The 26,452-nt window shown below is 37.4% G+C and overlaps 2 protein-coding genes across 3 annotated transcripts in view; both read right to left on the bottom strand.

Moving 5' to 3' along the window:
• Window positions 1-7,041, bottom strand: part of pisd (phosphatidylserine decarboxylase) — a 48,623-nt gene extending 41,582 nt beyond the window's left edge. Inside the window, exons 1-2 of the mRNA XM_039661844.2 lie at window positions 6,625-7,041; window positions 6,061-6,119 (exon numbers count right to left, since the gene is read on the bottom strand). Of these exons, the coding sequence (XP_039517778.1) occupies window positions 6,061-6,119; window positions 6,625-6,734 (169 nt within the window). The 5' untranslated portion in view covers window positions 6,735-7,041. The remainder of the gene's footprint in view (window positions 1-6,060; window positions 6,120-6,624) is intronic.
• A 447-nt stretch (window positions 7,042-7,488) lies between these two features.
• On the bottom strand, window positions 7,489-25,362 carry LOC120472187 (uncharacterized). 2 transcript variants are annotated; one of them, XM_039662258.2, is made up of 9 exons: window positions 25,037-25,361; window positions 22,913-23,218; window positions 21,742-22,026; window positions 18,435-20,208; window positions 18,227-18,283; window positions 15,815-16,031; window positions 14,777-14,916; window positions 9,767-9,838; window positions 7,489-9,681 (listed from the first exon to the last, which is right to left on the bottom strand). In XM_039662258.2, the coding sequence occupies exons 2-9, from the start codon at window positions 23,205-23,207 to the stop codon at window positions 9,411-9,413; spliced, it is 3,111 nt and encodes a 1,036-aa protein (XP_039518192.2). In that variant the 5' UTR covers window positions 23,208-23,218; window positions 25,037-25,361; the 3' UTR covers window positions 7,489-9,410. The 2 variants fall into 2 exon arrangements, with proteins under 2 accessions (XP_039518192.2, XP_088986040.1); XM_089129914.1 differs by lacking the exon at window positions 18,227-18,283 and having other exon boundaries at window positions 25,037-25,362.
• Between the last annotated feature and the right edge of the window lie 1,090 nt (window positions 25,363-26,452).

Here is a 26,452-nt window from a genome sequence, read left to right as displayed (position 1 = left end):
ATTAAATTTGAGAGCTGTATAACTACCACATTGGCTCCTAAGGGACTGCCTCTTGACGGCCCAAAAAGTCAATGAAGAAAATGTTTAAATATCCCAAGTGACTACCGTGGCTCAACTATATGTTTATCAAGCGACGCGAATACTTTTTGTGCGAAAAAACAAACAAAAATAACGAGTTTATTCGACTATTTCTTTTCTTCCTTGTAGGCCAGAACGAGACTTCCTTATAGATTTTCACGACGCATGCGCGAGAATTGCGATCTGAAGTAGTGTAAGCTGGCGTAAGCAGATCGCAATTCTCGCGCATGCGTCGTGGAAATCTAAGGAATTCTGGTTCTGGCCTACAAGGAAGAAAAGAAATAGTCGAATAATCTCGTTATTTTTGTTTGTTTTTTCGCACAAAAAGTATTCGCGTCGCTTGATAAACATATAGTTGAGCCACGGTAGTCACTTGGGATATTTAAACATTTTCTTCATTGCCTTTCTGGGCCGTCAAGAGGCAGTCCCTTAGGAGCCAATGTGGTAGTTATACAGCTCTCAAATTTAATTAAAAATATCTTCATTTGTGTTCCGAAGACGAACGAAGGTCTTACGGGGTTGGTACAGCATGGGGGTGAGTAATTAATGACTTAATTTTCATTTTTGGGTGAACTAACCCTTTAATTCATCCTGACACTTAACCATATCCTCTCTTTCACCATCCATAATACTACTTTTGGACTCCTCATGATTCTCTTTTTTCCTCTCATTATGTTACTACAGTTCCTACTCCGCCTTTCTCGACCACATTGCATCCCTGAATGTCAGTCGACTGCCTAGAAACTAGACAGTCCCCGTGAAGACCTCGTCAATATGACAGCCATTGGCACTGGTCCTCAGCAAAGACCCAAGTACCAGACAGTTCCTCTGCACAGACCCCTATGACTAGCAAAAGGAACTAAGGGTGCTCCGATTGATCGGTCGCCGATAATTTCTTTGGGATGTGTGATCGGCGGTCTCTATAAAGGCCGATCCAGAAAAGCCGATCAGATGACGCAAAACCCGCGAGACAATTTTTTTATGCCCGGGTAAAAATGGCTTCAGCAGTCTGGCAATTCTACAAGGTGTGTGAAAAAAAATTGGTGGGGGACAAACAATATCGATCCTTAATGTGGTAGGACATGACTTCACTTGCTCTAAACAAATCAATCTAACCATGTGACCAGCAGTGGTGGCTTTCTTAGGCCTCGTTTACACTGCATGGTTCAATTGACCCAAATCCGATTTTTTCCTCTCATGTGGCATAGATCGGAGAGGACCAGTGAATATGTAAGCAGGAAAAAAACGATTTTCTCAGATCGAATTCAGGCCTCATTCATATGTGGTAATAAATCGGATATGAATCGGATACGTGCATTACGTGTGCCATGTAAGCAGACAAATCGGATATTCCCCGGTAATGAGAGTCGTACGTCATTAAAAAAAGTGCGCGATTATAGGCGTGATGGAAGAAAGGATACACACAGTGGAGCAATGCGGAGGTTTCATGTCTTTTGAGTGTTTGGGATGAAGAGTGCAGGCAAAAATGCAGGGTTGTTACAGAAATAAATCCGTTTTGAAGACATTTCACAAGATATGAGGCATCGTTTTAAGTGCTCGTCGTGGCTAGAGCCTCTCCTCTTTTTTTTCTCCACCGTACGAGACCAATGTTTTGATGACTTATTGAAATATTGTGGAAAGAAAACACTGGATAATTTTATTCACATCTGCATCCATTGAATTTCGTGCTGTTTTGCTTAACTTCCCGAGTCAGAACGTCTGCATTTGGTAGTTTCAGCAGTGTATAGTGTAAATGCAAAAATCGGATATGGGTCACTTTTAAAAGATGATGTAAGCAGGTCGTCAAAAAAATCGGATATAGTCAGAAAATCGGATTTGGGCATCAAGACCTGCAGTGTAAATGCAGCCTTAATCTGTTTAAAATAATTCAGCAACGGTTCTTGCAAACATAATTTTTTTTATATTTTATACCAAAATATATATGCTTAAGAAGTAAGCTTTGGGAGAGAAATTAATCTAATAATCTCCACTCTCTCTTCCTCTCTAAATGCCCACAAAATCTAACTAAGCATCCCAGAAAAAAGCAAAGTTATAGATATATACAGATATGGAAGTTGTTCGTTATTTGTATTTTTTGTTGATGTGCACTTTACTACCTGTTTATTAGAAAAACTGATGCATGTCTGACTCAAAACATTATTTTGGCAATAGCCTTTTTTGGTTGCAGTTTAGTTTAATGTGATCTAAAGCTAAATTTAAAGGCTCAGATGTTCTGTATTATATTTATTTTATTTTATATTCTACAGGAAAGTTGTACAGTACTGTGCAGAAGTCTTAGGCACACTAGTATTTTCGCCTCAAAGAAATGGTTTCAAGCCAGTTGTTTATATATTTTGTTGTTGCATCTCAGTAGGAAATATCAGTTTACATTTCCAGACATTACTTGTGCCATTAATTGTAATAATCCAGTGAAATTTTTGAATGCATAAGGATTCTGACAACAGCCAATGCTCCACACGGAGGTCGGATCTCACCATCATCGAGTGCATCTGAAATTACATGAAGAAACAGAAAAAACAGAGACTAAGACCAGAAGAACTGCGGCAACGTTTCCAAAGACGCTTGAAAAAAACCTGCAAAACTAAAAACTATGTGCAATACCTGGACAAAAGCTGTTTTAAACGTAAAGGGTACTAAACACCTATTGATTTGATATAGTTAACAGTTAAAAGTTAATAACACTTAATAATAGTTAACTAATAAAATGAATTGATAAATAAAATCCATTCATGATTATGACAATATTTTTGAAAACATTCTCATTTACAGCATTTTTACGCAAGTGCTTTTTCACAGTACTGTAGCTTTGCAGGCAGGCAGGCACTACCTTCGAGACGTTGCCGCAGTTCTTCTGGTCTTACTCTCTGTTTTTTCTGTTTCTTCATATAATTTCAGATGCACTCGATGATGGTGAGATCCGACCTCCGTGTGGAGCATTGGCAGTTGTCAGAATCCTTGTGCATTCAAAACTTTCACTGGATTATTACAATTAATGGCACAATTAATGTCTGGAAATGTAAACTGATATTTCCTACTGAGACACTACAACAAAATACATATCAATAACTGGCTTAAAACCATTTCTTTGAGGCGAAAATACTAGTGTGCCTAAGACTTCTGCACAGTACTGTATGTCAAGTCCTAAGCTGCTCCCAATAACCAAGCACAAGCTGCCAGAATAATATGCTGGACATGTTGCTTGCAAATAAATACACAGCTGTAAATTCATGATACATTGTCTTCTCTTAAATATAATACTTAATGTACATTGTTGTTAAATATAGTTAATAATAATGCTACAAGATAAATAGAAGGCTTCAAATAGACCCTGTAATCGGTGATCGGTATCGGGTGATACAGCTTCCAGTAATCAGTGATCGGCCCCAAAAATCCTGATCGGAGCACCCCTAAAAGGAACTGGACAAATATTTGAATGCTACCAAACCCAATCAGAATTCTGCCATGTGATGCAGCCTGAATCAGAACCATACTGTTTGTTCATTGGCAAGAGGAGAACTGGCCCCACTGACTTGGCCCCAAGTTTTTTTATCTCCATTCTGTCACCTGACGGAGTTTGGGTTCCTTGTCACTGTCGCCTCTGGCTTGCTAAATTGGGGACACTTAATACTCAACAATATTACTGATCTAAATGCACTAAAGCTGTTGTATGAGAACTGAGCTGGACAATAACATCATTTTTTGAAGAACTGCTTTATATATGAAATGAACTAATTTAATAATTGATGATATAATAAAAAATTTTATTGATGAATAACTGACTTCAGCCGAAATGTATAATTTTCCTATTATCTCTGTAAAGATACAATCTGTATTGTATAAAGCATAATATATAAATAAATGTGACTTGACTTGTTAGAACTCTTTACTTTCCCCTTCACTTTTCCTACTTGTGACCATGCTACCTTAAACTCATCCTCATCCTCTCCTGTGCCATCCGTCCTCTTTTGTTGCCTCTGATCCAGATTTATCTTTGAACTTCCAAAACACCCGCCTGCAGTAGCTTCTACACCTCCACTTGGCCCTCACATCTTGTAAATGGAAACATTTGTCGCTTTTAGAACACAAACAAAGATATGCGCCTGCACACGGGTGGATGAACAGCTAATATTTAATGTAACAGACAGAATAATATTTATCTTGTCATTTGCGGTGCAGGTTGGGCACAGATGGACCATGGATCCAATAGCCAAGACTATTTCGACTCGTGTTCATCTGAAAACATTCAAAGGTTTCTAATCACAACTTGTTTTGTCAGTCAACTAAGCTGACAATGAAGTGATTGACAGCGTCCGTTATTAAGGGAGTGCTCGACAGCTTCAGTTATTAAGGGAGTGCTCTTTGCTCGCTTTCTGTGAATAATCCATTCGCAATTTGAATAGGTTGTATTTTTCATGCTGCTAAGAGGACCAACGGCCACGTATACACAGCAGATTTTCAGGAGAGACAACCGCATTTAAATGCAGAGAGAATATCCCTGATATTATATGACAGTAAAGGCTCATATTTTTGGCAAGATGTTATTTTAATTTATAGAGACCTCTACGAGTCTGTATAGCCTATGGTGTGATTTATGCACATCGGATCATTTGCCAAATTCATTTCGCCAATATGCTATTATGGAGAAAACTGCTTCTAGACCAGAGGTTATTGGGCAGATCGTAAATCTAATCCATAAGATTTGAGAAGATTACTTCTAGAGACACAATCGCTTCATATGATGAACAGATTTAATTCACATACATACATGGATCAAAAAGCAACAAACCTGCTAGTTGACACACGAACAAACCACTTACTGAAGATCAAACTTGCTGGGTAACACATGAGAATAAACCTCAATGGTTCTCCCCCTTAAAGCAAACATGCATAAGTTTCCTTTTACCACAACTGATGTGCAAGTTGACGAATGTTAATGTGAATAAAAGCCTAAATTCAATCTGTTCATCACATAAAATCTCTTCAGAAAATGTGGAATAAACTGCTCAATTCATACGAGTTAGTTTTACAATCAATTTAAGCCCTAACTTCTTGAAGTGTCAAATTGGTAGTTGCTTAGCTGTCAATGGAGGGACAGAAAGCTCTCCGATTTCATCAGGAAGATCCTCATTTGTGTTTCGAAGATGTACGAAAATCTTACAGGTTAGGAACAAAATGGGGACGAGTAATGAAAGAATGATCATTTTTGGGCATTTGTGTCACCTTGCTTACCCAAGATAGCATTTTTGATCATGGAAATTGGGATGAATAAATGGATACTTGAAGGGGTGTGCATAAGACTAACATGACACCTTCATAATCATGACATGACATATGTTATGAATAAGAAGAAAGTTTTATGTATGTTTGTGAAAACTGTCATGAAGTGTCATTCGCTCAGTTATGATATTTTTAATGCAAAGATTAATTATTAAACTTATGAAACCACCTAGCTTTATTGGTTAATGTTACATTAAACTGTCAGGTTGGTTGGTTTTGACATTGACTGTCATGAAGCCATTATAACCTTTTAATGACAAATTCAATTAGTACCACTGTAGTTGAGGTCACGAAAACTATTCATGACATAGTTATAATGGCCTCATGACGGCCAATGTCAAAGCCAACCACATGACAGTTTAACTTAGTTTTATGTCAAGTTGTCATGACAAAGACACTGACAGGTTATAATTGTTATGGTTTGTCAATATGTCATAAAGACATCTTAATGTATTTGCATTCAAAATGTCATTATTGAGCAAAAGACACTTAATGACAGTTGTCATAAATCCTACTTCATAATCAAGACATACGTCATGTCATGGTTATGAAGGCGTCATGTCAGTGTTATGTACTCCCCTTCAAGTAAGTGTTACCTAATAAATGAATAAAAACATAGATTTTGCAAGTTTCAAATTACAATAACAAAAAAAACAAAAATAAATACATGGAGTTGAGACTGACCTTTGGAGAATAACCTCTGATGACCCCATCTCAGACCAAAGCCACCGTTCTGCAGACAACTGAACAAAACAAACACAATTGGTATGAAACACTCGACAACTACACAACCAACACGCACATTTATGAGGGTCTCAGTATGAACAACTTCATAATGTCGCTATGTAGAAATGGTAAAACAATAACTTAGTGAGGAAAATGAATAAATATCTTGAAATTCGTCCAGCTAGCGTAGACACAATGTAGCAGTCAGACATAATGAAGGATATGCAGCATATCCTGTATTAATTATAATAAATGGGCCTAGAAGTAAAACCCAAGTAATTAAACTTTATAGAAAGGCCTTGCGTTGATGCTGCCCTGCTGAAGTTGGCACAACCTCGTGTGACTTGGCTCTGAGGTCAGCTGGGTCTCAAGATACATCACTTTAACCGTCTCGACGGGTTTGCCAATCAGCGACTTTTTGGGGTAACGTAAATTAAACCAGCACGTGTCTGTATTTACAGAATAAGGTATGGTATAAATGACATTTTTCCACAAACACTCAAAATAACATAATACACTTACCCGCTCTTTCTCGCGCCTACCAGGTGGGCAAAAAACACTCTCCTTATGAGCGCTGCCATGACAGAGATGGTCTTATTATTGGGAGATACGATGGTCCGTGGCTCTACCATTGGAGAATGCGTAACGGCCAACGTGGATCACGTGTGCCTTGATTACCAATCACATTAGAGGCTTGGCCTTGTGCGACAGTCAGTCACTGTTTGCGGATCCCATTGAAATGAATGAGAAGTGCCGTAAACTACATTCTACCTGTCGCGCAATTGTCCGTGATTTCTCTTAAAAATCTGCATTTTTTCGGTGTAAACTATACAAATTGATCAATCCAAAACGAATGTTTATGAGCAAACATGTTGAAGATTAGCCGATAGCCGGTTGATTCGTTAAACGATAAGCTGTTTTCCCATAAAAGCAGTTTATTCAGCGTAGTGAAGCCTCTTCTCCATAGACATCCATTCGAAAAAAACGGTTCCTGGTCTTCTTCGTTTTCTTCCCTGCGTAGCACTGCGTTAGCAAGCTAATTGCTAAACTTGGCGGTTTGCCTCAAAGTGGCTTTGGCCATGATGTTTGTATGCGTGTTCTCATCCTTCACGAGACGCACTGACGCCATCTACAGGAATGGAGCGTTAGTTACCACAGCCCTTGTCAAAATATTCTTTACAAAATAAATAAATATTCGATTTAAAATAAAGTACAAAACAATAGTATGGTTATACTGCCAGTTACAAAAATAAATCCTGAAATATATATTTTTTGGACATCAGCATGGGTAAGAACAAGAACGTATAAAATGTATTTTGTTTAATGAAAGTTAAAATGAATATTTCCTTTGATTTTTTTCCATCATCAAAAAGAAAGATAATTAAGTCTTAGTTAACACCATTTTATTCATAAAATATATATAAAATCACACTGATTGACAGCACTCAAGCAATACTTAGTGTTGGTCTGATGGTGGGCTCAAAGAGAAGCACAACAGTAACAGTATATGTACTGTAACAGGACGTGTGGTATGGAAATAAAAAAACCAATACAAATAAAAAATATTTCCATCTTGAAAAAAAAGAAATTCGAACAGCCGGTTTCACTGCATAATTGAGCAAAACACACATCAGCTCTATTATTATTTTTAATTGGGCCAGTAAGTAAAATACTAAAATTTCAAAGACATGAAATGTGGTTACATCACAAACTGGCACAGAGATGCTCGTCAGGCAAAGGTCGCTGATTCTTTGGGGGTGAAGTGCAGATAAGGTCCAAAGCTACATAACAATTGATTGCAAAAGCTTTTCATAAAATACATTTATATATATATAAAAAAAAAAAATCACTACAAATATGACAACACACCACAACAAAACAAAGTATGTTTCCTTGCTTTCATCCTCAAAAAAAATAAAAAAATAAGAATAAAGTTGCGGCAGTATATCACACAATGGAATGATAAAACTAAAAATCCATCCAATCTAGCCAAATCACCACTTTATTATCTGCATATAACATCCAGTAAATGTCAGATCAGTAAAATGAAAGATGGGTTTCACCAAATGCTTCACTAATGTCAACCTGATATTAAGTCTGCAAATAAGAAGCATATATTCACGACAAACAAGCATTACATTTCACAACTTGGCTCCGTTTTGGATAAGTGTAATCCAAAAGTTTGTGACTAATAAAAGCGTTTTCACAGTTAACATTAGAGCAATGGGGGTTTTGTCACAAACCTGACCTGTTTAAGGTGACAGCATATTCTCTTGGCCATATAATATATGGCATAAATAAAAAAGGGACTCAAATGTTCTCAAATTAAATTTCTATGACTATTTCCTCACTCTCATGTCGTTCCAAACCTGCATGACTTTCTTCTGTTGGAACACAAAATGATGAAGAATGCTCAAAACAACATTGGACTCTTATTAACTTTCATTTTATGGCCCAAAAAAACCCAAATAATTTCATCTCATTCAGTTGAACAGGTTTGGGATAACGTGAAGGGTGAGTAAATGACAGAATTTTCAGTTTTCCTCAGAGAGTCCTTTCAAACCAACGTCAAACAAGCGGAAACGTTTATTTAAACGGTCTAGCAGCTAAATGTGAGGAGGCCGAGGGAAAGCCATGGCTTATTCGTGACAGCCCAGCAAGAACACCAAATGCAGAAACACAAAGTTTAGTATTTCTATGGTGAAATACATTAAAACATCTCACAAGATTATAGTTATCACAGCACTGTGCGTAGTAAATAGTTTGTAGTCTTGATTTTTGGCAGCAAATCCCTCAGAATTTCATCTAGACAAACTAAGCTGTCCAAATATAATCAAATCTGCCAATTTCATGGGTCATAAGAATTCTAGGCAGGTGAGCACCTCCTTGTTTCTGAGACCATGAAGGGCATTAACCAAAGGATCCTTCCCATACTCATGTTTTTGCAAGAAAATGGCAGTAAGGAACATGTTGGTTAGCCACATGTCGCAAATTGAGAAACACAACCAAGTTGCAGCAGTCACATTGTGAGGAAACAGAAAGTGCTGAAGTGAAGGTTTACTATACTTTACTATACTGTGCTTGTATTCACTCACTCACACACACACACACACATTATCTTTTGGGTCAGTGCACTTAATACCGTTGAAGTCTCAAATATAAATGCTACAAGAAAATTCCCATCTATTGCTAATCGTTCCATGTACAACACTGTGAGGCTCCAATTCTTTCCATGCCCTGGCTGGCAATAATACTAAAACCAACATTATTTGGTAACTTATTGGGAATAGATTTGTGAAAATCTGAATTTAAACCTCCAGGCCTTGGCGAGAAAAATAGTCTTCCAGTTCTGTGAGTCTCTCGATTAGCATTACGTCAATATCAGCGTCATCCTGCCTACCCCTACGGGCCCTTCCTCGCGGCACCTTCGCACGCAGCGGACCCAGGTTAGTTTTAGCCTTGCGTTTCCGTGGCAGCGTGAAATCGGGGAAGTCTAAAACTCGCTTTCGTTTCTGATGACCAATGCAGATCAGAGAGCCGTTCTTCTCTTTCGGTTCTTCAAATATCGTCTCCAGACTTCTGTGTAAATGAATGGAACAATCAGAAATCGTTTTCCAGGAAAACACAAGGGTAAAAATAAATCGAAAAAAATGCGAGAACAAACCTGTTGGGTAATGGAGACTTGTAATTCTTATTGGTATAAATCTCCTCCAAACTGAATTCCTTTTTCTTCAGCCTTATGGGACACAACACAGCAATCAGCAGGACATTAAAACTAATTTATGACATATAAATCAATGTTTTATTAACACTATGATTTAGTGTAATACTCAAGACCAGTCTTAAAGAGCCCCTATCATGGATTTTTGAAAATGACTGTTCATATGGTGTGGAATATAGCTCTAAGGGAATGAAAACATCCTGCAAAGATTTATATCTGAAAGTGCACCGTATATAAAGTTATTGTCTTTCAAAAGTGAGAGTCGACTCGGAGTCTATGACATGAATTGTTTTTGAAACGAGTCATTAGCTGGTTCGTAGTGACGTAGATACATACTGGCCGCGCCCAGTTACTGCGCGCGCAGACGGAAGTGTAAACTTGAAGTCTACACATTCAAATACTTCATCATAGCATCATGTCGAGAAGACGCTGTGTTCTACAATGCAAAGATAGTTCAGCCACTTTGTTTTCATTTACCAGGGACGAGCATGTGAAGAATCGGTGGTTAGAGTTCATATTTGCAATGATACCACAACAGTATATCCCGATTGTGTTCTCATCATTTTAATTATGAATTCAAAATGTGGATTCGCAAGCGGTTGTTCCTGAAGGAGGGCTCAGTAACTTACTTACCCAGCGTATATGGATCAGCTTCCTCCTTCGAATCACAACCTGTAAGTATTATTAATAATTGTTGCTTTTATGGGTTTTGAACGGTTTTGTAGCGTCGGGACGCGAGGCAGTATGTGTGTGCGCGTGTATCTGTGTGTGTGTGTGTGTGTGTGTGTAAGTTACGCTCAGCGCAGCTTCTAGGTCTCCAATGTCATTTTTTTTTTAAATATGTGAAATGTTTGTCGCTGTTATTGGAGTTGTCATAAAGAATAGAGCGTCTTGTAGTACTGCAGTGCTTTATCAATATGTTTATGCGTTATGCTAACAAACAACTGACTGGGTCTGTCATCTGACCAATCACCGCCGATTAGCCTCACGCAAAGGAGTGGTTTGGAAAAATGAGTCGTTGTACGAATCATTTGGGAGTCGGTGAGCAAATCAGTTAAAAATAAATGCATATTATAAGAAAAATAAAGTGTTTATCCTTGCATGCATGTTAAACTGTTTTTGGGAACTCCTAAAACAAAAATAGGAACATTTCAAATGCTATGATAGGGGCTCTTTAAAGGTGGGGTAGGTAGAAATTTTCTAAAACAACTTTTTCCCAAATTTGTTTTGAACTGTCTATATATATATACTACTACCAAATTACATAATTAAAAAGTACTCTGAAATAATGAGCTGTGTTTATTGCAGCACTGAGGGGACTACATACGTACACTCGATTTTTCATTCACTCCCACACCCTCCCGTCTGGGATCCTTACAAAAGCCCCTAAAACACATGAACTCCTGCCAGCCAGTTGAAGATTGAACCCCTACTGATAAAATGCCTAACTTTATCATTATTAATATAAACAACTAGCATGTCTGGTAGTACTCACTATCAAGCTAGCATATCAATACTGGTAATGGTAAAGCTTCAAATATATTGAGTTTGATTCGGTAACGAGCTAGTAACATAAAAACTAAAAACAGCAAAACTAAAAACAGGTTGCATTGATACATATTTTCCCGTCACCATCAGTTACACTGTGATGAAGGTGAATTTCATGTAAGATTCATAACATATACGGTGTTTTATATGTAAGAGCTCCCACGAAAGCACTGTTGGTCACTTTTCAGCCCCTGGTTGTCAGTTGTCGCTACGGCTGGAAAGCCCCACCGATATTGACTCTCGTCTGACTTCTTGCTTTATCCAAAGACTTTTTGGTCATAGCCTTTTCAAATACTGTCTTCATTTTTTTCCTTCGCTGACTGTATATGCAGGTAACTGGGAATTTTGACTGCTCTTTCTCTGCCATAATTGTGATTCTTCCTAGCTTCCGTGCCTCTTCCACTCCTCAAGCAAACGTGTGCTTGCATGTGGGCTGCTCTTACGCGGCAGTGCTGGTAGCGAGGAAGAGTGACGGTCACCCAGCCGATCATTTCTTTCGTCCCGGTTGGAAATAATGAGCTGTGTTTATTGCAGCACTGAGAGGACTACAGACACTCATTAAAATTACATTTTAATTATGTATTGGTATACATAGACAGTGTAGACAAATTTGGGGATAAGTTTTTTAGAAAATTTCTACCTACCCTGCCTTTAAAGGAGTAGCTCACTTTAAAAAAAACTTTTGCTGATAATTTACTCACCCCTATGTCATCCAAGGTGTCCATATCATTCTTTCTTCAGTCGAAAAGAAATTTTAAGGTTTTGGATAAAAACATTCCAGGATTTTTCTCCATATAATGGACTTCAATGGGAACCAAACGGTTCAAAGTCCAAATGAGAGTTTCAGTGCAGCTTCAAATGGCTTTAAACGATTCCAGACGATGAATAAGAGTCTTATCAAGCGAAATGATTGCTCATTTTAAAAAAAAAGTTTAAGTTTTATAAGCTCAAATGGTCGACTTGCTCTGTTAGGGTTGGGGTGTGATGCGCGGTCGTGACTCTCCTGTTCTAACTCGGGCATCAAAATGAACGAATCTTTTCCCGAGTCAACTTGTTCATTTCGTTCGTTGAATGAACCAAATGACACAAAAAAAGATTTGTTAATTTTGATGAACGAGTTCGAACAGGAGAGTCACAAACATACATCACAGAACAGAGCAAGGCGAGCATTTGAGCTTATAAAACTTAGACTTTGTTTTAATTTTTTTTAAATGAGTGATCGTTTCACTAGATAAGACCCTTATTCATCGTCTGGTGTCATTTAAAGCCCTTTGAAGCTGCACTGAAACTCTCATTTGGACATTGAACAGTTTGGTTCCCATTGTAGTCCATTATATGAAGAAAAATCCTGGAATGTTTTCATCAAAAGCCTTAATTTCTTTTCGACTGAAGAAAGTAAATTATCAGCAAAAGTTTTTTTTAAAGTGAACTACTCCTTTAAGTCTCGGTCTGGGTTGCATTTGTACTCGGTCTTATCTCTGTCTCAGACTAAGCTGTTATTGATTTCATTTGATAGTGTCCTATTAATCTAATTGTATTTATGCATTAAATATAAGACATTTCTTAGATATTGTAGATCTGTTAGATGAATTTGAAGAGTGCTGGTCTGGTCTTGGTATTGTCTCTCCCTGCCTTGGTCTTGTCTGGTCTCAACACTCTCAACCCATCAAAGTTTTGGTCTTGTCTTGGGCTGTGTCTGAAATCACCCCCTATACCCTTAAACGAGGCGCTATTTGAGGGGACGTTCATTTGTAGTGGCATCCAAAACCATAGTGGACGTTATCGAGAGTACTTAACGGCTAGAGAATACCCATAATGCACTGTGAGAGTCGCATCGCATGCCGGATTAATACCTGAATCTGGCCAGATGATGGTTCTCGCAGCGTAGCCATCATTTTCCAAACCACTGGGCCAATGTGGTTACAACCTCAAACAAGTACAAATTATTTTTAAAGTAATAATTAAATTGTTTAATTAATGTTTATACATAGTTTCCGTGACTTAGTTCAAGAGTAATACTTTCATTACTACTGGAGCTGCCAGTTTGCCAAGTTTCAAATAATTATTAAACAGCAAGCACAAACTATGCGGCGCACTCAGTGTCTGAATTTGCTCACTCGTTTTCATTCACTCCCTCAAGTGAACCATATTAGCGGATTAATGTAGAGAATAGTAAATGAGGGTTAGGAAGCAATTTCACAGCCTTAGTCTTAACACAAAATGGACTTGGTCTTGTGATGGTCTCTTATGATATCATATCAAAATGATATTCTAGCACTTTTAATTCACATTAAGGCTACATTCACACGGTCAGTTTTTGGGATTGACAACCAAATTTACTTACAGCTGTAAGTTTCGAAATGTCCCATTCAAACAGTTACTGTTACCATCTCGATTATATGGTCTGAATGAACGTGCAATGGGAGTCAAGCCCGTATTCTCTTACTAGTCACAACAGTGACAGTGACCAAAGTAATATCAAAGATGGTGACATCCATAAAACTGAAAAAAAACCTGATTGACAACAATAGTCCAATCGATCTGCGAGTTCAGTCAAATCTTCATTAACCGACAACAGCTTTTATATCTGTGTGGAAATCTGAGATTTTGAGTCACGCGTAGAACACAAAACTGCACCAGAGAACAGTGCAGTGACTGGATATAAAACCTTAATATGACAGTGACACACCGTCGCGGTAAGTTACAAAATCCACACACGAAAACCAGCAACACATAGAAGACACGCAATTGTGCAACTCTGCTCTCTCAGCTCCCTCGCACTGTTTGACATAATGACAGGAAATTAGTTGTCCAGTTCCAAGAATGCAGTTGTGAGTCCTGAAAATGTTCGGTTATATAATGTGGTCACTCCAGTAAATAACTGAACTGTGTGTGAACAAAACCATATTAAGAACTGACAAAGTTTCATAAAAAACTATTTTGCGTTTTGTGATGTGTTGTGACCCAAATATAAAAGCACGAGATTTAGGTAGCAACACTGCTGCTGATAAAATTTGCAAACTTGGATTTTCAAGATTTCAGATTCGCTCATCATCGCACAAATATGTTCATTGAAGTCTGTGTTTAAAATTGTATATGCCTCAATGTTTTAGTTGCTGCTACATTATTACTGTAATCACATTATTATTATTTAACAGCCTTATTTTTTTTTTTACTGCATTTTACTTCTTGCATGATTTTTTGCAAAGGCTGCTTGATCAAAATGAGTTCCTCTGAATAAAATACTTATAAATTATTTAAAAAACCAACACTTATTTCAAAGCTAATACACCGATTAATATAAGAGCTATGAAGAAAATAGTCGAAATGCTGATAAATATTTACATATTGGACAGTTCCATTTAGAGTCCACATCATCATATTATAAAGACTAAAATTGCTCACCTCTTTGGTTTGGGGAGTCCCATTGGAGTAAGGTTGTTATCTGGTTTGGGAACCGTCTTACGAATACGAATTTGGGAGACCCTTTTGGAACGTTGACCCGCTTGAGCTTGAGCTTCAGCGTTAGTATCGTAGAGTCCCACCTACAAGAGAAGAATGTCGAGCCTTGAGGAAAAACAAAACCTAACTCTTTCACTTCAGCAATCTCTGTATCCAAAACTACACCCACTTTATTAGCTACACCTGTTTAACAGCTCGTTAACGCAAATATCTAATCAGCCAATCATACGGAAGCAACTCAAAAGCATTTAGACATGGTTAAGACGATCTTCTTAAGTTTAAACTTGTGCATCAGAATTGAGAGGAAAGGATGGATTTAAATGACTTTGTACGAGGCATGTTGTTGGTGCCATTATTTGATTATTTCAGAAACTGCAGATCTAGTTTCGCATCACGAATGTGCAGATAACAAATCTGCGATATGCCATCATGTCAATCGACACTTTTCACATTTCCGGGTTTCTCAGAAGCGGAAGTCTTTTATGGGTAAACTTTTATAGTGGTGAATGAGAGACTACATTAAATATATTTTTAGTGTTCCCATTTGGTCGAATAGCAAAAGAAAAACTCCACAACAGTGTTTTCACAAATTTCAAAAGAGGGGGAAAAATAGAGAGATTAATAACTGCAGTCAGAAGAGAGAAATATGTAAATTTGACCATCATTACCAATTTAAGGGAAAGCTAATAAAATACAAAGTATGGTGGTATAAATGTACATAATATAAAAAAACTTAAATTTACGATGCTGATGACCGTTAAACGCGTCATTAGTCTGTGAAAAGGGTCCATATGGACCAAAACCTCTGAGGAATGTTTCCAGCACTTCGTTGAATCGGTCACGAAGAATTTAGGTAGTTCCGAAGGTAAAAAGGGTACTAGCAAGGTGTACCTAATAAAGTGGCCGGTGAGTTTATTTGCCAACTTGCATTTTACTTATTCAAAATAATTTGTTCAAATTATAGAAGAGATAATATAATACCTGTTTGATTTCTCTAGATGCTCCCCGACTATGCAAACCAGGGTATTTGACATTTGCACTGACAATAGCAAAACTAGGCACAGATTCAGTGGCGGATCCATCCAATCGCACAATCGACTTGGGGCTGATGTTGTGCCATGAGGGGTGATCCAGACTTCTTTCTGGTGTGAGACGAATTTTTGACAGATGACACACTGATGAAGATGAGATGGCCTTCCTACACACAGTGAAAGAAACAAGCATTTCAGAGAATTCCACATGATTGCTAATATAACATCAGTCAACATCTACATAAAATGATCCGTTTAGCTGTGGTTTGTAAAATTGGTCTGGCTTCATGCTTCAAATATAATAATAGAATGAACAATAGTTAAGGTGACGTGAGAGTAATTTCTGCACTACTAGCAGCACCGAACTAAATAGAAAAATGTGACTAGATTTTCACATTTTCCAAAGAAAATGTGAGTGCTGTGCTATGCATCTGCTGTGTCCTAACCAGATGTGACAAAACATCGCAACATGATAAAAGCCATCTTTTCCGTGGATATCAGAGTTTGTGTCCTAACCAGCCGTGACAGCGACAAGAGGAGACACCGGATTCCATTTTTGGGAATAATTTCTATTTCTGCGACTGACATCTCAGGTGTTCTTGGTATCAAGAAATGTTTAATTAGAGTTTAAATTAGGGCTGTGCAAAAAATTAATTGTGATAAATCGCATCCAAAATAAAAGTCTGTGTTTACATAATATATTTGTGTGTGCTGTATATAATTATTTTGTATATATAAATACACACACATGCATGTATATATTTAAGAAAATGTGTTATTCGTATATTAAATATTTATATTTATATAATATAAATTATGTATTTATATACATATACAGAATTTAAGGGCAAATAATTCTTAAATATATACATGCATGCATATGTATTTATATATACAAAATAATTATATACAGCACACACAAATATATTATGTAAACACACAGACTTTTATTTTGGATGCGTTGGATGCTAGTTTAAACATAATTTTGTTCGACTTTAACAGCCATAAAAGATTATTAATTATTTACCTCAGATCTCAAAAATACCGTAGGAAACAAGAACTTTCAAACTGAACTCTGCATTTCATGTAGGGATTCACAATATATCGGCAACCATATCGTTATCGGCCCGATATATTAAAGCCAATAAATAATGGATTATTTCCTTCAGCTGAGACACTTCAGATGTGCGCTGTTCCCAATTAAATTGCTTGAAATATAATTGAAATCACTACAAAAAGGAAAATACAGTTAAGTGCAACATGTGCAGCGCAAGTTTGTCACATAGGCTACATAAAATTATGAGAGCATTATAATTGGGTGCTCGGGACATGCGTTTTAATGGTGAGACTTTTATTTTTGCAGCCAGGCTCTCAGATTATATCAAATTTAGATTTAACGGCCAATTTATCGGTTATCGGCTTTAAAATGTAAATAATAATCGGTTTCGGCCAAATTTTTCATACGGTATATCCTTAATTTCATCATGACAAAGATAGTATCAGTAACGGAGTATGCATTTAGAATACTGAAATTATTTTATTATTAATTTTATTATCTAGTTCTGTTCTCTTTTATTGGGAGAGTGAGACAGCAGTGTGCTTGCAGAGAGAGAGAGAGAGAGAAAGAGAAAGCAACCAAATGCTCTTCTGATTGACTGTAATTTGTGATTAATTTAGTCACATCTTGTTGATAAGTCTTGTCTGTTGTGGACATACAAATTGTTTGTTGCTCAAGTCTTTTCGCATTGCATCTGGTTAGGACAGGGTGTTTTGGCTGTATGCCAGGGTGTTGCTATGCAGTTGCTAGGATGTTGTGGGTGGTTGCTTACAACCCCAAAAGATCCCAGCCTCAAGTTTTTATTTCTTTGTCTGAACATTTGGCCTGGTCTGAACTCCAATGTTTTTTTCCCCCTAACCATTTCAAGGGTTGCTGGGTGAAAATTGTGCATTCAATCATATAGAAAAAAGTAGCAGGATAGATCAAACACACCTAGCTGCACAACCTTGTCATTCATGTCTGTAGTAAAAATGCACCAAAGTTTGTAGAAGTAGATTTGGTGCAACTTTACCCACTCACAAGGTGCAAGGAATGAATCAACAGAGCAACAATGAAGAGGGAATCAGTGTCATCCCTGTTCACAGGTGCAGGAGTTTGAATGAAACAAGACAAACATAATAAAGATGCCAGGCCACTCTAGACTTCTACAGGTTTGGAAAGCTTTTCTGCTATTCGTGTTGCTAGTTGTGCTGAAATTATGCACTTCACCTTTAACCTGAATCGTAACTGGCAAGCAAAGACTGTTTAAAAGATTTCAAGGATTAGGTCAGCTAAATGGCAAGAGATGCAGGGGGATATGCCCACCGTGCTGAAGCTCTTTTCCTGCTTGGTGTAGCTTCTTGACTGGATCGTCGTGTATAGCTATCAACAAAAAAAAGTAATCAAAAAACGGGTAAAATTGTAAGTGCAAGCAGCATGCAAGTCAAAACTGACAATCATTTCTGATTATGTCTGATTATCTTTGCCATCAAAACATGCAAAAAACCTTCAAACTTCAATAGTTTGAACTTACTGGTGATCGTTGTCTACGCCTGGTGGGGCTGTGAAGTCAACCAGAGCTCGAAAAGGATGAAACTTGCACTGCCCCAAAATCCGACTCACAACCACATGGATACTAGGACGTGACAACTGCATGAGAGGAAAGTTGAGCCTTCTGTGTCGAAACCACAGTCTGAAGGATGTTGGAGAAGATAAAGCCAGGAAGGTACTAACACCCGCCCCAGAGAAACCCCCCTTGCTTAAAGTAGACAAAGGCGGAGTAGCAGGCCGAAGAAGTTGAGATAAGTCGGGACAACCTGCAGAGTCTTTATCCAGGTTGATCGGTAAAGCAATTGAAGGACAATCTGATGTACCAGTCAACCAAGGAGAGACAGCAGACATCGTATCCTCAAGTATCGGCTGCCAGTTGTTGGATATCTCTCCTGCCTGCTCGAGAGAGGACAAAGAATGGGTTTCTCCAACTTTAAGAGAGGGAAATCCAGGAAGGTCATGTTTCTTTCCACCACTGAGTTTGAGCTTGGATCCAGTTCTGCTGTAACCAGCCCATCTGTCCAAGTCGTTTGAGGAACAGCTACTGGATGCCAAGCGGTGGGCAGTGTTCGAGAGCTGATCTAACAGTTTGTTAGTGTCACTGTCTACTAATGGTTTGGAGGACCCATTTCTTGGGCCCGGGAGATGGGAACTGGAGTGTGCTTGATGAAATGTCAAAAGCGAACCTAGTGACTTTTGGTCACCTACATCTTTTACCAATTGGTTTGGTAAAGCAAGTTTACAGTCTGGCAGGATTGATGACCCTTGAAAAGATATATTTAAAGGGCTATCCTTTGAGTATGATAACTGACAATCAATGCTTTGTTCTTTCCTACTTATATGTGTGCTCTCTACAGAATCTCGAGCATTTGTCCCTGTCAGTCCATCTACATCCCTTGACATTGGGATGTGATTCAAGACTGAAGTACTATTACTCAATGAGGTAGTGGTTGAGTGAAAAACACCATTCATTTCAATCTTGTGCAAGATTTCATTCTCTTTCTTGTTAGAAGTCTGAAAGAGAACTGAACAGCCCTTGGGTTTATCAGGGTTGGGTAGTGCTCCAAGTGGCTTATTGGACAAAGGGAAGGTAATCTGATGCTGCTGCTGACTATTTTCACTCTCATCATTACTGGATTTTGTCAATGCCGCTGGTTTCCCAGGGGGCTTTGGATCTATTTCTTTTGCGAACGAAAAAAGAAGATCTGTATTTGAATATGACTTTGCGCCACTAGGAGCTGAAGATTTGAAAAACTGAACGGAAGGCACCCGGGGGTGTTCAGGAACATGTAAACACTGATTTTTCAAGAGGTCTTCTTCCTTCTGATCAGATTTATTATTCCCCACACTATTAGAGGACAGGTCTTCCCGTTTACAAGAAAGTCTTCGGCTGTCATTGTCATCTGAGCAGCTGAGCACAGAATCGACCAATAAGCTTAAGGCGACTCTGTCCTTCTCAGCTTCCAGCTCCATTTCCAGGTCTTCAAAATCTGAAACGGGTGAGTAGTTACCCTGCAAAGAATTGTCGGTTTTTGCAGAAGAGCACGTTTTTAGGTTTCCACATGATGAACTGGAGCCACTGCGATTCCCACCTAGACCCTGACAGCTTAGGTCCTCGGGCTTATGAGCGAGAGTTGACATTGCCCATGAACACACAGGGTCCTTTTTTGATTCAGGTGATCTATAAAGAGACTGTGGCCCAGAAGAGGAGACATTTGGGATGATTCCTTTGTTGTCTTTTGGCACTTCTGCGTCTACTGCAAAAACACAATAATTCAAGTTAAATCAATATGTTAATAATGATGCACTCAGTGGCAGACCCAATTTTTGCCCAATAAAATGGGCAAAAATCCAGCACGAGAACCATGGCACACCTGACCATGACAAGAAATAGCATATCATGGCCCGAGAATGTAACAAACTAAATGCTATTGGCCATTTAAATTAATAGGTCTCATCCCAATTTCTTGTTACAACAGAATACACTCACCTAAAGGATTATTAGGAACACCTGTTCAATTTCTTATTAATGCAATTATCTAATCAACCAATCACATGGCAGTTGCTTCAATGCATTTAGAGGTGTGGTCCTGGTCAAGACAATCTCCTGAACTCCAAACTCAATGGCACAATGGGAAAGAAAGTGATTTAAGCAATTTTGAGCGTGGTATGTTTGTTGGTGCCAGACGGGCCAGTCTGAGTATTTCACAATCTGCTCAGATTTTCACGCACAACCATTTCTAGGGTTTACAAAGGATGGTGTAAAAAGGGAAAAACATCCAGTATGCGGCAGTACAGAGGGTGGTAATGCCTTGTTGATGCTAGAGGTCAGAGGAGAATGGGCCAACTGGTTCAAGCTGATAGAAGACCAACTTTGACTAAAATAACCACTCGTTACAACCGAGGTATTCAGCAAAGCATTTGTGAAGCCACAACACACACAACCTTGAGGTGGATGAGCTACAACAACAGAAGACCCCACCAGGTACCACTCATCTCCACTACAAATAGGAAAAAGAGGCTACAATTGGCAAGAGCTCACCAAAATTGGACAGTTTAAGGCTGTATTGAAAAATGTTGCCTGGTCTAATGAGTCTCGATTTCTGTTGAGACATTCAGATGTTAGAGTCAGAATTTGGCGTAAACAGAATGAGAACATGGATCCATCATGCCTTGTTACCACTGTGCAGGCTGGTGGTGGTGGTGTAATAGTGTGGGGGATGTTTTCTTGGCACACTTTAGGCCCCTTAGTGCTAATTGGGCATCGTTTAAATGCCACGGCCTACCTGAGCATTGTTTCTGACCATCTCCATCCCTTTATGGCCACCATGTACCCATCCTCTGAGGGCTACTTCCAGCAGGATAATGCACCATCTCACAAAGCTTGAATAATTTCAAATTGGTTTCTTGAAAATGACAATGAGTTCACTGTACTAAAATGGCCAGATCACCAGATCTCAACCCAATAGAGCATCTTTGGGATGTGGTGGAACGGGAGCTTTGTGCCCTGGATGTGCAGCCCACAAATGTCCATCAACTGCAAGATGCTATCCTATCAATATGGGCCAACATTTCTAAAGAATACTTTCAGCACCTTGTTGAATCAATGCCATGTAGAATTAAGGCAGTTCTGAAGACGAAAGGGGGTCTAACACAGTATTAGTATGGTGTTCCTAATAATCCTTTAGGTGAGTATGTCAACAAATTCCAGTATTTCTTGGGTTAATTTAGTCAAATTATACAATAATTCATTTAAACATATCAATATGCAAACATAAATAAACATTTACCAAAACTGTAATCTGATGAAATTGTATTTGGACAGCAAAAGGACAAGTCTCTTCCCATCTGGCCAACTTTACTGTGCAGCTGAGCTAAACTGCATGCATGTGCACTGCTTTGTGAACACAACTGGTCCATCCTCCTCTCCACAGCCTCGAGACGTTGGGTCAGAGATCCGAAGGTATCAGTCAGTACACGTTTCATCTCAGTTTGATGGGACACAAGAATTCGTTCCAGAACTCCAAGCTGCTCTCCTGATGGTCCTGCTGGTCGTGTATCCCTGAACTTGCCCTCTGCAAAAGAGATGTTGATCAAAAGCAGTGCTTCGTAAAAGCAATATCTTGCATTTATTGATTCCTATGGAACCAAGTCTTTCACGTTACAGATCTGCAATGTTCTGACTAAGACAAATGTGTGCACACTTCTGAAGTTACTCCTGTACAGCACCAAAAAAAAAAAAAAAAACCAGGACAAAATCAAAGTTAGCAAGAGATTTCATGGAAAAAAAAAAGCTAAATTGTATGCTAATTGTATTCTTATTTATGTTATATTCTGGGATTATATTATTGTAAGTATTTATATTAGTCTAAGTGATATATTTTGTTATAACAAGATTAATATAACAAAAAATAACAAATCTTGACAAAAGTTACTTAAAAACTATCCAAGAACTATAATTCTGGCATATTACCTAAATATTTGCTTTATTAAAAGAAATTAATACTTTGATTCAGAACAAATGCATTAAATTGATAAAAAGACTTTTAATCAAACACTATAAAGACTATGTTTTAATCAAAGACTATAAAGACATTTACAATGTTGCACTTCATCAATGAATCGTGAAAAAAATGCATCAGTTTCCACAGAAATATTAAGCAGCACAATGGTTTTCAAAAATCTAATTCAGCAAATTAGAATGATTTCTAAAGGAACATGTGACACTGAAGACTGGAGTAACAGCTGAAAATATATATATATATATATATAATTCAATTGTAATATTTCATAATTTACTGTATTTTTAATCAAATAAATCCAGCCTTAGTGAACATAAGAGACTGTTTAAAATTATAGAATTTAAAAACAAAAATGACAGTGTTTCTGCTCAGGTAGCAAAAGAATTTGCTAAACTTAAGAGGGAACATTGCAGATTTTACCACATATATTCAACATTACCTTGCTGAGTACACATGTGTATGCAAATCGCACTGGGATTGACTCCAAACGACTCCTGTCTTTTGACTGTTGGATCAAACGACATCTGTCTCAAAGTTCCTTCATTCATTACTTTCTCAAAGTCTGAGGGCTGAGGTCTGTCTCCAGATTCAGTCTCCTCCCTGCTGGTTTCTCTGCATCCTTTGGCCAGCTGCTCCTGATACAGCGAAGACTGAGGAGCACGATGGCACGGGCCAGCCGCAGACGCAGGCACCTGATCTGCCCCTTTCTGCTCAGCCAGAATATTGGACAACATCTTTCACGGAACTGATGGGATGAGATGAGGTAACAGATTAAGTGCATTTTCCTATATTAATAATAATTAGATTAAGAACAAGGATTGCATATGGAGTCCCATTCTCTGATGGAATCATTGATGGAACAAAGAACTATCAACCCTTATCTGTGTATGTATGTGTATGACCTTGTATGCGTGACTTGTAATATGTAATATAACATAATGACAAAATGTGATGTGTGACTCTCTGTATGGCTGAGAGAAAAGGCCTTTAACACATTAGTAGTTGGATGCAACACTATGTTAGTTACGGGACATGTTGTTGTAAGGATATAATGACATAGAGGGAGTCAACTAAGAAGAAAGAATGCCCTCCCTTCTCTGCCACACTCTGTATGCCTTTTCTTGCTAGAAAATAAATAACCTTTAAAGACAATTGATCATGTTTGTCTCTTATTCAGTGAAGTAAAATGGTTTGCCACCACAATAAAAAAGGATTTTTTTTTTTCAATTTAAAATAATGTTTTTCTATTTTAATAGACTTTACATTTTATTTCTGTGATGGTAAAGCTCAATTTTCATCAACCATTACTCCAGTCTTCAGTGTCCCATGATCCTTCAGAAACATGCTGATTTGATACTCAATAACTGTTATTATCAATGTTGTAAACAATTGTGCTGCTTAATTTCTATTTTTTTTTTTTTTGTGTGTGAAACCTGTGATACCTTTTTTCAGGATTTATTGATGAATAAAGTGTTAAAAAGAACAGCATTTATTCAAAAATAGAGATCTTTTCTAACAATAGAAAAGATTTTCTTTTCTAAAATCTCTTCCAAAAAAGAAAGAAAAAAAAATCTGACCTCAAATTTTTGAATGGTAGTTTGTGTTCTTTTTACTCAAAGAATCCTGAAAAAAGTATCACAGATTTTAAAAATATAATAAGAAGCACAGCTGTTTTCAACATTGATACTAAATCATCATATTCGACTGATTTCTGAAGGATCACGGGTCATTGAAGATGCTGAAAATTGAGCTTTGCATCACAGAAATAATTATATTTCAAAGTATTTTAAAATATAAAACCATCATTTTCAAATCAATGCAGGCTTAGTGAGCATAAGAGATTTATTAAAAAAAATAAAAAATAAAAAAAAAGCATTAAAAATAGTAATGTTTCCAAACTTTTGGTCAATACTATATATGCCATGGTATTTACAAATGTCTCTATGTAATACCATGGCACCGAGTAATAATCATATTTATATACCATGATGTTTACATGATACAAAAGATGGTAATACAACCATATACCACTAATCATTTAATGCAAAACATATACATGGTAGTAACATGTGTTTCATTCTTTTAGTGAAACTTTCTAAAATGGCTAAAATGTTATCTTATATCCAGTTATTTTATTTTGTAAGCATGCTTATTTCATGATATATTCAGTGGTCAATAAATACAGAAACCTATCAGACGCCCCTTTCAGCTGTTTTACTGTAGTAATAGCAATTTCTTTGTCCGAAACTCCGCACAATCATACACACTGAACTGTCTATACGTGGATATACATTTCACTTCATATACACATATCCATCAGCTGAAATAATTGTGTGCGGAATAATTAAATGAAACTGAGCTGGTTTCATCCAAAATACCATCACACTAATTAAACACGTTACTAGATGGCCTTTTGCACATAATTCATGTTTTTATTTATTTGTAGGTGCTATGCATAATGACGTCAATGAACAAGCTACTCATGCATATCAGGCTTTTAAAGGCCCCCGAAACGAATACAAATGAATTAAGAGTAAGTCAGACATGTTTAACATAGCAGTACCTGTATTTCGGCCCTCCTCACAAAGGTCAGTCCTGGCTAAATCACGTCTCCGGCGGCGAGAGTGTGTTGTTATATCACTAATACTCGCCGATTCATCTCCATGATGCACAGGTCGGATGTGATCTCTTTAAACCAGTAAAAGTCATTTCCGGCGACACTACAGACTGATGAGCGGATTACCAGTGCAAACTGGCTACACACTAAACTAGCTTATTATTAAAGTGGATGAATTAAACTATGTTATACATTCAACGCAGATAGTTAAAATAAATAAATAATACAAAAATACCTAATCGTCAGAATATTTGTGACAAACAGTGACGACTTCCGTCATTCGTGCAGCTGTAAAGCGTGTTGCCATTGGCTATTGCATGAACTTAGGTTCATATCTATTGGACAATTTTAATGGCGACACTTTCATTACTGTTTTTTTTTTTTTTTTTTTTTTTTAATTTACAGAATTTTTCATGAAATAATAGAAACATAGAACGTTTCACATATAATGTTCTAAATGATTCCAAAGCATCATAAGATGTGAGGAACATTTTCATATCAAAGATATTAAAGAACATTCGATTCACACATTAAAAAAAAACACACACACACACAAAAACACAACGGAATGGCAACACTTTCGTTGTTATTTGAAAAGTAGTCAACTGTTATTTCCTTTAATCAAAAATGAATAAAAACTTCACAATTTAATTGGATTAATTAATTCCTGAAAGAAGCTGGATTAAAAAGGACAGAGAATGAAAATCACATGTTGTGTGTTGTACATAGCTGTCAACCCTCCCGTTTTTTCCGGGTTTCTCACGTATTTTTACTCTTTTCCCGCTGTTTTCCCGTTTTAGTATTTTCCCGTAAAATATCCCGTATTTTTACTCTGATTGTGTGAGACGTACGAGCTCGGACTGATTCGGCTTGAAGTCGTTTATTCTCAGATGCGGCGCCGCGCGCGCTGGCCGGAGACACACTGGCTGTGTCCGTTTTTATTTCGGTTCCCATGTTAACAGATTAGAGCTTGCACACTCCAGAAAACGCGTGCATGCTAGAAATAGAACTGACGCCTATTTTTTCACGTGACACGCAAGCGTGTTGAAAGCGTTTCCAGGCAAAAAAAAAAAAAAAAAAAAAAAAGGAAACGATGTTTATATGTCATTTTGTACTCGAATAGCCTACATTTTACATTTTGATGTTTGAAAGTCAAGGTTTTTACATAAATTCAGATATCAATGTAATTTAAACAAATAATAATTATAATAATCGATTTTTATTGCCATTAGTTTTGCCTATATATAATTTAATGTCATATAACATATGAATAAAATATCATTTCTTTTCTTTTCTTTTTTTCATTTGTTTCTTATGCTCTTAACAATGATTACACAAAGAAGAAGAAAAAACTTTTGGAAA

Source organism: Pimephales promelas, chromosome 4 (assembly GCF_988280905.1).
Source record: "Pimephales promelas chromosome 4, fPimPro1.hap1.1, whole genome shotgun sequence".
Classification (NCBI taxonomy): Eukaryota; Metazoa; Chordata; class Actinopteri; order Cypriniformes; family Leuciscidae; genus Pimephales; species Pimephales promelas.
Note: the sequence above shows the minus strand (reverse complement) of the source record. Positions and strands in the feature narration are given on the sequence as shown.

Excerpts from the sequence above, each read along its gene's own strand:
- LOC120472187 (XM_039662258.2), bottom strand. The coding sequence starts at position 23,207 with ATGTTGTCCAATATTCTGGCTGAGCAGAAAGGGGCAGATCAGGTGCCT. Across the intron at positions 22,027-22,912 it reads ACACATGTGTACTCAGCAAG|AGGGCAAGTTCAGGGATACA; the intron begins GTAATGTTGAAT and ends TCTCTTTTGCAG. Across the intron at positions 20,209-21,741 it reads TTCATCAGATTACAGTTTTG|TAGACGCAGAAGTGCCAAAA; the intron begins GTAAATGTTTAT and ends GTGTTTTTGCAG.